The sequence below is a fragment of the Pseudorca crassidens genome, chromosome 7 (assembly GCF_039906515.1).
Source record: "Pseudorca crassidens isolate mPseCra1 chromosome 7, mPseCra1.hap1, whole genome shotgun sequence".
NCBI classification, from domain to species: Eukaryota; Metazoa; Chordata; class Mammalia; order Artiodactyla; family Delphinidae; genus Pseudorca; species Pseudorca crassidens.
Window position 1 is genome coordinate 8,786,672 of NC_090302.1, and position 15,818 is coordinate 8,802,489.

The 15,818-nt window shown below is 46.7% G+C and overlaps 1 protein-coding gene across 22 annotated transcripts in view; it reads right to left on the reverse strand.

Annotated features, from left to right (window-relative positions):
- Positions 1-15,818, reverse strand: part of RALGPS1 (Ral GEF with PH domain and SH3 binding motif 1) — a 331,729-nt gene that overhangs the window by 158,197 nt on the left and 157,714 nt on the right. For all 22 annotated transcript variants that reach the window (XM_067743274.1, XM_067743273.1, XM_067743271.1 and 19 more), the window contains 2 exons: positions 15,521-15,610; positions 12,771-12,863 (listed from right to left, as the gene is read on the reverse strand). In XM_067743274.1, the coding sequence (XP_067599375.1) occupies positions 12,771-12,863; positions 15,521-15,610 (183 nt within the window). The remainder of the gene's footprint in view (positions 1-12,770; positions 12,864-15,520; positions 15,611-15,818) is intronic.

Below are 15,818 nucleotides of genomic sequence, written 5' to 3' on the forward strand. Positions count from 1 at the left end.
ATAAGAGTGGCGAGAGTGGACATCCTTGTCTTGTTCCTGATCTTAGTGGAAATGCTTTCAGTTTTTCACCATTGAGTACAATGATTGCTGTGGGTCTGTCATATATGGCATTTGTTATGTTGAGGTAGGTTCCCTCTATGACTATTTTCTGGAGAGTTTTTATCATAAACGGGTTTTGAATTTTGTCAAAAGCTTTTTCTGCATCTATTGAGATGATCACATGGTATTTATTCCTTAATTTATTAATGTGGTATATCACATTGATTGATTTGCATATATTGAAGAATCCTTGCATCCCTGGGATAAATCCCACTTAATCATGGTGTATGATCCTTTTAATGTGCTGTTGGATCCTGTTTGCTAGTATGTTGTTCAGGATTTTTGCATCTATGTTTTTCAGGGATATTGGTCTATAATTTTCTTTTCTTGTGATATCTTTTTCTGGTTTGGGTATCAGGGCGATGATGGCTTTGTAGAATGAATTTGGGAGTGTTTCTCCCTCTGCAATTTTTTGGAAGAATTTGAGAAGGATGGGTGCTAGCTCTTCTCTAAATGTTTGATAGAATTCGCCTGTGAAGCCATCTGGTCCTGGACTTTCGTTTGCTGGAAGATTTTTAATTATGGTTTCAATTTCATTACTTGTGACAGGTCTGTTTATATTTTCTAATTCTTCCCGGTTCAGTCTTGGAAAATTGTACCTTTCCAAGAATTTGTCCATTTCTTTGTGGTTGTCCATGCTATTGGCATATAGTTGTTTGTAGTAGTCTCTTATAATCCTTTGTATTTCCGCAGTGTCAGTTGTGATTTCTCCTTTTTCATTCCTAATTTTATTGATTTGCGTCTTCTCTCTTTTTTTCTTGATGAGTCTGGCTAAGGATTTATCAATTTTGTTTATCTTCTCAAAGAACCAGCTTTTAGTTTTATTGATCTTTGCTATTGTTTTCTTCGTTTCTATTTCATTTATTTCTGCTCTGATCTTTATGATTTCTTTCCTTCTACTGACTTTGGGTTTTCTTTGTTCTTCTTTCTCTAGTTGTTTTAAGTGTAGATTTAGATTGTTTATTTGAGATTTTTCTTGTTTCTTGAGGTGAGACTGTATTGCTATAAACTTCCCTCTTAGAACTGCTCTTGCTGCATCCCACAGGTTTTAGGTCATCGTGTTTTCATTGTCATTTGTTTCTATGTATTTTTAAATTTCTTCTTTGATTTCTTCAGTGATCTCTTGGTTACTTAGTAGTGCACTGTTTAGCCTCCATGTGTTTGTGTTTTTTACGGTTTTTTTCCTGTAATTGATTTCCAGTCTCACAGCGTTGTGGTCAGAAAAGATGCTTGATATAATTTCAATTTTCTTAAATTTTCCGATGCGTGATTTGTGACCCAAGATGTGATCCTGGAGAATGTTCCATTTGCCCTTGAGAAGAAAGTGTATTCTGCCACTTTCGGGTGGAATGTTCTATAAATATCAATTAGATCTGTCTGGTCTATTGTGTCATTTAAAGCTTGTGTTTCCTTATTTATTTTCTGTTTGGATGATCTGTCCATTGGTGTAAGTGGGGTGTTAAAGTCCCCTACTATTATTGTGTTACTGTTGATTTCTCCTTTCATGGTTGTTAGCATTTGCCTTATGTATTGATTCCTATGCTGGGTGCATAAACATTTATAATTGTTATATCTTCTTCTTGGATTGATCCTTTGATCATTATGTAGTGTCCCTCCTTATCTCCTGTAACAGTCTTTATTTTAAAGTCTATTTTATCTGATAAAAGTATTGCTACTCTGGCTTTCTTTTGATTTCCATTTGCATGGAATATCTTTTTCCATCCCTTCACTTTCAGTCTGTATGTGTCCCTAGGTCTGAAGTGGGTCTCTTGTAGACAGCATATATATGGGTCTTTTTTTTTTTTTGTATCCATTCAGCCAGTCTGTGTCTTTTGGTTGGGGCATTTAATCCATTTACATTCAAGGTTATTATCGATATGTATGTTCCTATTACCATTTTCTTAATTGTTTTGGGTTTGTTTTTGTGGGTCTTTTCCTTCTCTTGTGTTTCCCACTTAGAGAAGTTCCTTTAGCATTTGTTGTAAACCTGGTTTGGTGGTGCTGAATTCTCTTAGCTTTTGTTTGTCTGAAAAGCTTTTGACTTCTCTATCAAATCTGAATGAGATCCTTGCTGGGTAGAGTAATCTTGGTTGTAGGTTCTTCTCTTTCATCACTTTAAGTATATCCTGCCACTCCCTTCTGGCCTGCAGAGTTTTCCCTGAAAAACCAGCTGATAACCTTATGGGGATTCCTTTGTATGTTATTTTTTGTTTTTCCCTTGCTCCTTTTAATATTTTTTCTTTGAATTTAATTTTTGTTAATTTTAATTAATATGTGTCTTGGTGTGTTTTTCCTAGGGTTTACCCTGTATGGGACTCTCTGTGCTTCCTGGACTTCGGTGACTGTTTCCTTTCCCACGTTAGGGAAGTTTTCGACTATAATCTCTTCAAATATTTTCTCAGACCCTTTCTTTTTTCTCTTCTTCTTCTGGGACCCCTATAATTTGCATGTTGGTGCAGTTAGTGTTGTCCCAGTGGTCTCTGAGATTGTCTTCCATTCTTTTCATTCTTTTTTCTGTATTCTGCTCCTCAGCAGTTGTTTCCACCATTTTGTCTTCCAGCTCACTTATTCGTTCTTCTGCCTCAGTTATTCTGTTATTGATTCCTTCTAGTGTATTTTTCATTTCAGTTATTGTGTTGTTCATCTCTGTTTGTTTGTTCTTTAGTTCTTCTCGATCTCTGTTAAACATATCTTGTATTTTCTCAATCTGTGCCTCCATTCTATTTCCGAGATTCTGGATCATTTTTACTATCATTACTCTGAATTCTTTTTCAGGTAGATTGCCTATCTCCTCTTCATTTATTTGGTCTTGTAGGTTTTTACCTTGCTCCTTCATCTGTGACATGTTTGTTTGCCATCTCTCTCTTTTTTTTTTTTAATGAGTGGGATTGTGTTCTTGTCTTACTGCTTGTTAGGCCTGAGGCTTCTAACACTGGGGTTTGTAGGCTATTGGATAGAGCTGGGTCTTGGTGCTGAGATGAGGAACGCTGTGAGACCTCACTCCTATGAATATTCCCTGGGGTTTGAGGTTCTCTATTAGTCCAGTGGTTTGGACTCAGAGCTCCCACTGCAGGAGTTTTGGCCCAGCCCCAGGTTTGTGAATCAAGATCCCACAAGCCACCTGGGGTGGCAAAAATCACAGCAGTAACAAAGTAAAAAATAAAATTAGACTAGGAAACTAACATATATGTTAGGAAAAATAGAAAAATTAAAATATAGATGAATCAACAACCAGAAGGTACATCAGTACCACAATAGTAAAAAAGAGGAGGAGAGAAAAGAGAAAGAAAAAAAGGGGGGAGGCCTTGACTGTGGAGGGCGGGGCTTAAGCAAGGGTGAGGTTTGTGTGGTGGGCAGGGGCAATGCTCAGGACCCACAGGGCTGGAAAAGGCCCTGGGGGCTGTGGGGGTGGAGCTTAGGCTCAAGGAACAGAAGGAGCCCAGGCGTGCCCCCCACCCCTGGTCTCAGAGGGCAGGGGACCTCACCTGGGAGCCCAGCAGGCTTCCTGAGCTCGAGTGGGTGGGGCAAACACCCTCCACTCCTCTCCCAGAGGGCCCCTCCTGCCTGCCTCTCCTGATCTCCCCAGCCTCAGGGGCGCCGATCCTATCTGGCCTCCACTTCTCCTGCCCCCTCAGTCCCCCTACATCCTACCAGTTCACTTTGGGCTTCCTCCCATCTCCTTGGGCGTCAGAGTCCCCCACCAGCGGCCGGCAGGTGCCCTAGTTGTGGGGAGATGCTAACTCCGTGTCTTCCCACATGGCCACCTTGGCCTGGCAAAGTATGTTTTTGACTTGGCCATTCTGGATACTGTGGACATGTGATGACCAATTTGACTGCTTATTCTACTTTTCCGAATATTTCAACTCAACTTGCCAACAGGGTGCCAATCACAAGCAGCTAAGCATGAACAGTGAATACAAATCAAAGGGGAAAGAATGAGTTGATTGTGGCTGTGTTTGAACAGGAAATTCCTCTGGCCAGCTCTTGCATCTCTGCCGCACGTGACTTGGGGTTCTGGGTGGCTATGTTGCTGGTGGCAGCAGATGCTCCACTGGCCACAGCTGAAAGGTTTATGGTTTGTTTTCTAGTGTCAGGAAATAGGTGTGAAGTAGGTATGAAACCTTTTGATATTTGCTGCCATTGCCCAAATGCCTCTACTATGTCCTTTGTACTCTGCAAGAATCTCCCTACCCGAGGGATTTCATCAAGTGCCACATTCCCAAATGCAAGTTTTCCTCAAAAACACCCATCGAGACAAACCAAAAACCGTCTCTCTCATCCAAGCTCGGTATCTTCCCTAACTCTAAGGGATCGCTGAAATCCAGGGTTAAAAATTCAAATAACAGTTTAAAATAGACTGACAAAATATTCATTATTATAAAACTAGAGGCAGCGTAATGAATGCTAAAATGATGGATTAAAAAGAGCAGCAGCAAAATGGTTACATCATGCATCAAAAAGAATAAAATACCTGGGACTAATTCTACCTAAGGAGGAAAAAAACCTGTACTCTGAAAACTGTAAGACGCTGATGAAAGAAACTGAAGACAATACAAACAGATGGAAAGATATACCGCATTCTTGGATTGGAAGAATCAGTATTGTTAAAATGACCATACAACCCAAGGCAATCTACAGATTCAATGCAATCCCTATCAAATTGCCAATGGCATTTTTCACAGAATTAGAGCAAAAAAGTTTTTTAATTTGTATGGAAACACAAAAGACCCCAAATAGGCAAAACAATCTTGAGAAAGAAGAACAAAGCTGGAGGAATCACACTCCCTGACTGCAGACTATACTACAAAGCTACAGTAATCAAAAGAGTATGGTACTGTCACAAAACAGACATATAGAACAGGCTAGAAAGCCCAGAAATAAACCCACACACTTATGGGCAATTAATTAATCTATGACAAAGGAGGCAAGAATATACAATATAGAAAAGATAGTCTCTTCAATAAGTGGTACTGGGGGCTTCCCTGGTGGCGCACTGGTTGAGAGTCCGCCTGCCGATGCAGGGGACACGGGTTCGTGCCCCGGTCCGGGAAGATCCCACATGCCGTGGAGCAGCTGGGCCCGTGAGCCATGGCCACTGGGCCTGTGCATCCAGAGCCTGTGCTCCGCAACGGGAGAGGCCACAACAGTGAGAGGCCCGCGTACCGCCAAAAAAAAAAAAAAAAAGTGGTACTGGGAAAACTGGACAGCTACATGTAAAAGAATGAAATTAGAACATTCTCTAACACCATATACAAAAATAAACTCAAAATGGATTAAAGACCTAAATATAAGACCAGATACTATAAAACTCCTAGAGGAAAACAGAGGCAGAACACTCTTTGACATAAATCACCACAATATTTTTTTAGCTCCATCTCCTAGAGTAATGGAAATAAAAACAAAAATAAACAAATGGGACCAAATTAAACTTAAAGCTTTTACACAGCAAAGGAAACCATAAACAAAATAAAACTGACTGACAAGGGATTAATTTCCAAAATATACAAACAGCTCATACAGTTTAATATCAAAAACACAAACAACCCAATCAAAAAATAGGCAGAAGACCTAAATAGACATTTCTCCAAAGAAGACATACAGATGGCCAACGGGCACATGAAAAGATGCTCAATATCGCTAATTATTAGAGAAATGAAAACCAAAACTACAATGAGGTATCACCTCACACCAGTCAGAATGGCCATCATTAAAAAGTCTACAGGGCTTCCCTGGTGGCACAGTGGTTGAGAGTCCGCCTGCTGATGCAGGGGACACGGGTTAGTGTCCCGGTCCGGGAAGATCCCACATGCCGCGGAGCAGCTAGGCCTGTGAGCCATGGCCGCTGAGCCTGCGTGTCCAGAGCCTGTGCTCCACAACGGGAGAGGCCACAACAGTGAGAGGACCACGTACCACAAAAAAAAAAAAAAAAGTCTACAAATAATAAATGCTGGAGAGGGTGTGGAAAAAAAGCAAAACCTCCTACACTGTTGGTGGGAATGTAAACTGGTGCAGCCACTTTGGAGAACAGTATGGAGCCTCTTTAAAAAACTAAAAATAGAGTTGCCATATGATCCAGCAATCCTACTCCTGGGCATATACCCAGACAAAACTCTAATTTGAAAAGATACATGCACCCACTCTGTTCATAGAAGCACTACTTACAATTGCCAAGACAGGGAAGCATCCTAAGTGTCCATCGACAGATGAATGGACAAAGAAGATGTGGTACATACATACAATGGAATACTACTCAGCCATAAAAAGAATGAAATAATGCCAGTTGCAGCAACATGGATGGACCTAGAGATTATCACACTAAGTAAGCCAGAAAGAGAAAGACAAATATATGATACCACTTATATGTGGAATCTAAAAAAATGATACAAATGAACTTATTTACAAAACAGAAACAGATTCATGGACATGGAAAACATACTCATGGTTACCAAAGGGGATAGGGTGGTGGGGTGGTGGCGGGGAGAAAAAAAGAAAAAGAAAAAAGTCTCATAGTGCAATTTCATGTTAACTTGTTCACTAATTATACAATAAAATTGCTGGAAGGACTTCCCTGGTGGCGCACTGGTTAAGAATCCGCCTGCCAATGCAGGGGACACAGGTTTGGGCCCTGGCCTGGGAAGATCCCACACGCCGCGGAGCAACTAAGCCCGTGTGCCACAACTACTGAGCCTGTGTGTCACAGCTACTGAAGCCCGTGCTCCACAACAAAAGAAGCCACCACAGTGAGAAGCCCGCACACCGCAACAAAGAGTAGACCCCATTTGCTACAACTAGAGAAAGCCTGCGCACAGCAACGAAGACCCAATGCAGCCAAAAATTAATTAATTAATTTTTAAAAAATAAATAAAATTGCTGGAGTAATTTTTTTTTAAAGAAAAAAAAAAACAGTTACATCAGAGAGTCCTGTTCTGGAGGAGTGGTGAGTACAGACACACCCCCAGCCCAGCAAAGGGTGGGGGAGTGCTAAAAATTGTCCTTAATCAGGGAAGTGAAAACACCAGAGCTATGCCGTAGGGTGATCACTCCATGGGTGGTGTGAGGAAGACAGTAAGACCAGAAGCAAGGAAACCAGCTAGAAGATGATGATGTTACCAGGTCATAAATCAGAGGGCCTGGCTTACAGTGATGGCAGCCTCTGCCAGCCCATTTGAAAATAGTCAAGAAAAGTTGAAAATAATAATAATAATAACAACAACAACAGCGGCAGCAGCAGCAGCAGTCAATACTTATCTAACCCTTACTATGTGCCAGGCATGGTTCTAAACATTTTTTCATATATTTACTCATTTAATCCTTACCATAAGAGGCAGGTCCAAGGCTGAGCCTGGGAGTCCACACTCTTAATCTGCAAGGGACACTGCCCCTCATTTCTTGGCCTGTGGTCCCCATACCAATTCAGGTCGCGTGTACTGAGACCCAACAGCTACCTGAGGTACAGGCTGGGGCGACAGTTTCTCACAGGAACTTTTTCCCTTGGGGCTTCCCCAGGCTGAGCAGAGATTTTCTGACGAGGGACACTTGCTGGCTCTCTGATTCCTGTGAGTAGCTGAATTCCAGCCCCCCAAGTGCAGACATTGGAACCCCAGCCCCCCGCCAGCTGCAAAGGTCTCCACACAGCGCCTTCTCTGAACTCTGCTCGCCGTGCTGACTCTGAGAGCATTCTTTATTTCTAGCACATGGTGACTTCCCTTTCTTGGCTTCTGGTTCGCTTTGCTTCTTGATTTTTAATTTGGTTTATCTGTGTTTGTGTGTTTGAAGCAGGCAGTTGGGAGGGAGGGGCTTTCCCCCTCATCACCCCATCTACCATATTGCCTCAAAGTCCAAAAAGTCTGCTCAGAGAGTCTCCTGGCACTCACGATCACTTCCTGGAAGCAAACTTTGATTTCTGACACGCCAAGGGTGAGCTGTCAAAGGAACACAGGAGCAGAGGGCTCTGCGGAGCAGGCATAGGAACGTGGGCCTGGGGCTCCAGAGACAGCTGGGGCGAGAGCAAGGAGGCAGCCACCACCGGGGCACAGAGGACATGGATGAAGCTCTCCAAGCTGGGGAGAGCCCCACGGGACAGGAATCGGATTGGGGAAGGTGAGAGCTGGGTCAGAGCCCTGCAGCACACTTACAGCCAGTGGGTAAGAGGGACAAAAGCAGTCAGGGAGGAGCCAGCTGTCAGAACAGCGGGAAGGGAATAAGCCAAGCAAAGAGAGAGTTTTCAAGAAGGGGGTGACAAAAGTTGTGGCAAAGTCAAGGAAGAGGAGGGTGCAAATATCCACAGAACTCATAATTCTGAGAAACAGTGCAGGCAGGGCTGCCAAGGAATGACTGGGGGATGAGTAATCAGAGGCTGCAAATGTCAGTTTCCTCTGCCTTCCCTCCCCCACCTCACCTCCCACCTGAGACAGGCAGCCCATGCCCGTCACCACTTTCTCAACAACATTAGAGGGGCCACTGGGGCCCACATCAGACACAGGGAAGGAGAGGCACTTCCCGCATGAAAGACTAAAATCCAAAATACGTGACGCCACACATCTGCCTTCCTGAGATATTTGCTCAACGACCCTGTGCCCCCAGATGCCTGAAGTGAGAGCCCTGCTCCCAGGAGGGTTCCCCTTCCAGGCCGCCACCCTGCACACCAGGCCGCCTGACCCACCGGCTGTGACTTCCTCCCTACCAAGCTCTTCAGTTTTCACTTTGCTGCTGCAGATGAGTCAAACTCTCTGGATGAATTCAGTAGGAAAGAGCAAATCATGATAGGAACGTGCACAGAGCAAGCAGAGTATGTGTGTGTGTGTGTGTGTGTGTGTGTGTGTGTGTGTGTGCGCGCGTGTGTGTGTATGTGTGTACACATGATGTATAGCATACAACTGTAATTAATGAGTGAATCGCCCATAGTCAGGCATTCCATACCCCCCAGGTCACTCCTCTATAAGTCAGGCTCTTCTTGGGACCACCCTGATCAGAGAAAAGTTTTCACCCTCTTGCCAGCTGCTCAGGCCCCAAACCTAGGGATCGTCCTCCAGTCTCTTCCTTTCTTCATCTCCGACATCCTATCCAGCATAAATCCTGCCACCTCTGTCTTCAGAATGCCTCCCCTTTCAGCCTCCTTCTCTCCATGTCCACTGCCACCTCCCCGATGCTAGCCAGCATCACCTCACTCCTGGATTCTGCCCTAACCCTCTAACCTGGCCTCATTTCCACTCCGGCCCCCCTGCAATCCCAATCTGCTATTCACATGGTAGCAACACTAATTAAGAAAACAAAAGCAACTCTAAAGCAGATCATGTCTGTCTCCTGTTTAAAACCCTTCACTGCCCTCAGAATAGAACCTAACTCCTCTCTGGGCTGAGCCCTTCCCAGTACGGCCCCGCCACCCGTCCACAGCACCCTCACAATCTCCCCCAGGCCTGCTGCGCTCCAGCCACACTGGCCTTGGAGTTTCTTCCACCGTGGCCTCTGCACTGGCTGTGCCCTCATCTTGGCCTGGCCGGCTCCCTCTTGTCACTCAGGTCTCAGACAGGCCTTCCCTGAACACCCAGTCAGTCCCTATCGCATCCTCCTCTTTTGGTCTCCGGCATCACTTTTATTCCTATCTGACAGCCCTTGGTTCGTGACTTCATGCATTCAACAAACATTTATTGACCACTTCTTGCACCATCCAGACTAGGCACATGTTTATTCTCCCACAAAAACGTGTCTGTCTCCCCTGGATAACATAAAAGCCCATGAAGACAAGGGCCTTGACCATAGCCTCGGGGTCTGGCATGGAGCAGGCGAGGAGGTGTTCAATAAATATTTGATTTGCAGAATGAATAAGAGCCACACAGTATCTGTGCTCAGGAAATCAGGAGGCAATGGGAGATTTCTCACAAAAAGAACAGTTGTTGTTTCCCTGGGTCCCCCGTCCTTTGGTGACGTGTAACCGCAGCTTCCTGTCCTCTCCCTGGCTCCCACCAGCTAGATGCCAAGGTCAGCGGCCAATCCCAGGGGACCAGCGGAGCAGCAGAAGCCATGGACTAACCAAGGAGTAAGTGGCCAAAAGGCAGCCTTCAAGGCCTGGCTGCAGCTCTCTGGCTCTCTGGCTGTGTGTCCCCTCCCTGGGGCCCTCCTCTGACTTCCCTTCCCCAGATCAAGGGACAAGCAGGGAGAGGGAAAACAGTTCTTTTCTGGCAACATTTCTGTGGCTAAGCTCACTACCAGAAATTAATGGCAAAAGAAGGGTGCGCTTCAGAGGCCAGCAGCCAGGCCAGCAGCAGCCACAGCCAGAACAGAGGCTCAACGGCCTGGGCAGCACCCAGAGTCTGCTGATGTCACCCTTAAAGTTCCTGTTAGAGCACTGTGTATAGAGGAGACAAAACAATAAACAGGCCCGCTCTCTTGTTTTGACTGACAAGGCATCACTGGAACTGTCCTTGTTGAGCTCCATGGGGTGTGGTGGGTAAGCGCAGGGACTCCGGAGCCAGACTGCTCCGGTTTGATTCCCGCTCTGCCTCTTAGCTGGGGAACCCTGCATAAGTCATCCCACCTCTCTGTGCCTCCTCTTGACGGTGGGTAGCTGTCAAGAGGAAATGAGGGGACTTCCCGGGTGGCGCAGTGGTTCAGACTTTGCGCTCCCAATGCAGGGGGCTCAGATGTGATCCCTGCTCAGGGAACTAGATCCCACAGGCATGCTGCAACTAAGAGTTCATGTGCCACAACTAAGGAGCTGGCGAGCTGCAACTAAGGAGCCCGCCCCCGCGACTAAGACCTGGCACAACCAAATAAATAAGTAAATAAATAAATAAATAAATTTTTTTTAAAAAAAGAGGAAATGAGTTAATACAGGGAAAGCTTTTAGAGCAGCGCCTGGCAAATCTGTAAGGAAGAACAGCTGACCCACGTAGCCTGGAAGGGAGTTAGGTGAGGAAGCTCATGCTTTCAAACGGGTCCTGGGTGGATATTTCATTCCAGGCTCTCTGAGGAGCTGTGGGAGATTTATCTTCATTGCAGCAAAGACCCACCAATGGCAGTGATGATCCGGCCACCCTGGCACAGGACTCTGCCGAGCCACAAGGAGCAGTCCTGGATGTTGTTCTGGCCCAATGCTGCCCCACCATCCTGGGCAAGGCACAGCAGCCTGAGGAGAACGCTGGCCAAAGCTCCATGGATGGGCCCTGCCCATCCCTGAGTGGGTGGCATCTCTGTGCAGGCCCCTCATGCTGACTCCCTGCTGCCCTCACTGACTGTGCCACTTATGGGGTCACCGAGAGTCCCTGTGTTACTGACAGTAAGGTCTGTGTACCGTGAGATTCATCATTCCTTCTTCTGGGCCCACACAGAGCTCCCAGCAGTCCAAGAAACAATAGCAGCACCTAAATGATGGAAAATTCATTTGAAAAAGAATCTCCAAGCAACTTTTGAAAAAAGCATCATGGCTCAGATGGACTCAGGGAATCACAGGGCTGGCAGCAACCACAGAGACCAGTGGCTTCCAAACTTCCTTTGACCTCCAAAGCCACTGCTCAACTGAAGTTCACCCAGAAGCTCAGGACATAAAACTAATGCAAACAGAGCTGCTCTGGCAGAAACCGTGCTCTGGAGGTCTGCTTGGTGCCCTCCGTCCTCTCCCCCAGCCCCTGCTGGCCCCAAGTCAGTTCCAAAGAACCCCTGGGCTCCACAAAGCACTAACGGAGAACCACAGATCCAGGCCAACCTCCCTAAGTAGATAAGAGGAGACGAGTCCCACAGAATCACTCTGCACAGACGGTGCCTGAATGCAGACCCAGTCTTTTGACTCCAGGCTAAAACCTCTCACTCCACTTTGCTATGGCTTCATCTATGGAAAATTGCAATTTAAAGAAACAAGGCTCACTTCTGACAACCTACAACATAATCCCTAAGTATTTTAAAGGCCCCTGAACTAGCCAAGTCTGAAACAGAGCCCAGCCCCGCAGACTGGCAGAAAGAAGTTCGGAAGTGAGTTAGTTGCAGAAGCACAGCTGACAACTCCATACAGTTTCCTTCAGTTCTGTGGGACATAAACAGGTCTTGAAAGGCTTGGGCTGTGTGGCTGTGAGAGACCCCAGACCAGGCGGGCCAGGAGGTGAATGCTAATGAGTGATGGAAATAGCAATGACTTCCCCCGTCAGGCGCGGTGCCAAGCTAAGGAGGATAAAGAGGTCTGAGATATTTTTAAGGTATTTTTACAGCAGAAAACTTTCCTACAGACTCAATTATATAACTGTCAGACTCCACCTCTGGGCTGAAATTATCCATGGCCTTCAGGAAAAAAAAATTATTTTTCCCTACATGAGGGTCACAGGTTCCTCCAAAGAAACTCTTAGCTGCACAGCCAGCAGCCCAGCGCAACTGCAAGGCTTCCCAGGGGCAGTTTGAAGCGGAGGGCAGAAGTCATGCCACTGACCCCGCCATCATACATGATGTTGTCAGGTCCAGAAGGGTCCCCGGCCACGCTGGCTTCCTCACAGTTTCCCTGTCCCAAAACGAGGCTGAGGTCACTGAAGGAGAGAGAGTGGCCAGGGGACACTTCATTAACCCACAGTCATCCTCCGTCGTTGGCAAAGGGCAGACTGAGAAAGGCTTCTGGGGCTTAAGGAATGGAGAACTTCACCAAAGAAAGGACGGCCCAAACCAAAGGAACAGACTTAGGAAGATTAACTTACAGCCCAGGTTTTTGTCAGCCTGAAGATGGGTGCACTTTGTAATGCTGACACCACAGACATGAGAGAATGAAGGTTGTTGAGTTCTAGAAGTTTCTGAAAAGAAAAAAAGATATGGAATAGATTATTTTGCTGCTATAAACAACAGAACAAAAACATGTTCAAGTGTTACCAAATACTGTCATATTTATGAAATTCAATTACACTTAAAAATATCTCATGTAGAAAATACAGTTCTAGAAAGTTCACAGAAACCATATGCTCTTTTTCTTTCAGATTGTCAAAAGGTGAGTCTGCATCTAAAACATTTGCAAAATTCCATAAGCTGACTAGTCTGGCTGCTGGACAGAAACATGGCTCGGGATGAGGTTTGATAATGTCCTTTCTGTTCTTTTTTTAGATGAATCTGAACTGTCCCAGCAGGCCTTTGTAAACTGAAACCTCCGCTGGGCCAACAACATCAACATGGGTCTACTGAGATTACCTTCACACCCGGAAGCGGGAGGCTGGGGAAAGATGTTATCAATCTGCACGATCTCCTCAGCTGGGAGCACGGAGCTCCAGCTTCCCAGCCACTTGACCATGCTTCTCTGAACCAGGCCCCAAATTAGTGAGAACGTTTGGATTTAATTCCATCTCAGACAAGTTCCTTACCACAGAGGGCAACAGAAGGAGACACAGGTGAGGGTGAGCGCAGAAAAATGTAATTGCTCTGCTCTTGGTTTTATGCTGAGGGAAACCTGCCAACGGGACCCGGGTCCCACTTCTCACTCCCAGGAGTCGGTGAAAGTTGTGTAGCCGGCAGGCTCCACGGAACCAAGAGGCCTGGTTCTAACCCGGGTTCCCACTACTGGTGTGTTCTGTGGCAAGTTACCTAAGCCTTCTGAGCCTCGACATCTTCATATTTAAAATGAGGAAGGTAATCACAGCACCTCTGCTGCGTGGGATGGTGCACATAAACTGCTAGACCAGTGCCTGGCACCCAGGAGAGCGGGCAGTGTGGCGTGGGCTGCTTGTTCTTTGTCAGGAAGACTTGTCCCCAACCCACCCCACCTGCATGTTCCCACGGCAGCCTGTGCATCTCCTCAGCCCACTGGACTGTACTTGCTTGCACTTGCCCCTCTCTCACCCTGGACTGTGTGTGCCCTGAGAGCCGGGATGAAGCAGTATCTACCATCATATCCCTAGGACCTAGTACAGCACAGAGCAGGGCTTAGTAAAATGAACAAATCCACGAAAAGCCCTTATGCCTAGTCCTCACGGCTCTGTTCCTACCTGGAGATTTCTCCCTTACCACACAAGTTAATACTGCATTTCATACATCTCGTAATATTCCCTAATCGTTTGCTGTGTGTAATAATAGATTCTGAGTGAGCTGAATTTCATCCTTTGTATCTGAATGGCTATGCCTGTCACAGAATTTCTTTTAGAGGTGAAGGTTCTCTGGGAGATTATCTAATCCACCCCTTTCCCATTTTATAGATGGGAAACCAAGGCCCAGAGAAAGGAGGAGGCTCGAACAAGAACATACCCAGGGCACAGCGCCAGCGTGATGATCCACCATCGGAAGATGGCAGAGCTTAAGGAGGAATCGTTTTGGATCCCTTGGGTAGGGACTGGAAACTTCCAAACTGAAAGCACCAGATGGGCTGGAACTTCATCCCACTTTCTCTTGTGGCCCAGCACGAACGCACCGAGAGCAACAAGTATCATTACGCCCAGCAACAGTTCCAGGCACTTCAGAATGCACAGGACGTAAAAGTGTCCATGCCCCTAACATACTTAGAGCTGGATGAACACAACCTTGCTGTGAGGGGCAGCAGAGCAGCTCTCCTGAAGGCAGAGAGACACGCTCCGACTGACCATGGGGCCTGGGCGTGGACACCCACCTCTCTAAGCCTCCCCTTCCTCCTCCGGAAATGGGATAATAATAATGTCATCTTCAAATGAAATCATTTCTGTAAAGCAGCAGCTATGGCACCTGGCCAGAGAGGGGCCGCAGTGAAGGTGAGCTGGCCTAAGACCTCGGTGGGAAGACAACGTGCACACACAAAGCGGGCAGTAAACAGGACGGTGCTCCGCTGAGTCAGGCGAGCCCCGTGGTGGGGAGCAGTGGGCTGGGAGGGGCTGGCAGGACTGTGTAAGAGATGAGAGTGGTCCAGGAAGGCCCGTGGGATCACAGCCTGGGCTGGCAGAGATGAGGGAAGAGGAGGGGCAAGTGGGGTAAAGACGTGAGCCTGGTGCCCAATAACCGGCAAGGACCAACCCTACCAGGGCAGACCCAGGGGGTGGGGTCGGGGCAGCAGGGCCCGGGCCTCAAGTGCAAGATGGGGTGGGGTGAGCTCTGCTGACCGCGAATAAACTGTGCAGGATGTGATGGTGTCACAACCTCCGATGCTGACTAAAAGCCATCAACCCCCGGCACTGGCTAAATCTGAATAGGAGGATGAATGGATTCCAGAGGTAGCCACTGGGGCCTCGTGGAGAGTCTGTGAAAGGCCAGCTACAAAGAATGGTTGGCTGCCAAAACCACAGGGCGGAGGGCACCTGCCTGTGCATGCACAGGGGCTGGGAGGCCCAGCAAGCAGCCAGGCTGGTCCCACAGCTGCCTCTGCCTGGGGAAGCTGGGCCAGAGCCCCGTGTCTGAACCCTGCCCAGCTCATCCAGAGCAAATCGTCACCCAAAGTACCAAGGAAACACCTTTTTGCGACAAAAAAGAAAGGAAGGGGAAAAGTAATAATAAAACAGCTTACCTTGGCTATTTTCACAAAATGGCTCAGGATTTCTGCCCTTATTTTTAAAGTCTGTGCTGTTAGAATTTCTCGTACAACCCAAAAACTGACCTGTAGAGTCAAACACAGACACACACACAGACAGACACACACACACACACACACACACACACACACACACACACACCAGAAAAGTTGTTAAATGCCGGACCAACCAAGTTACCCCGCCCACTACTTCTATGGGATTTCTAAGAGGTTGGGAGACTGACAGAGCAAACCCTAGGGTTGCAGGAGGTTGAGGGTTCCTTTATGACACCTA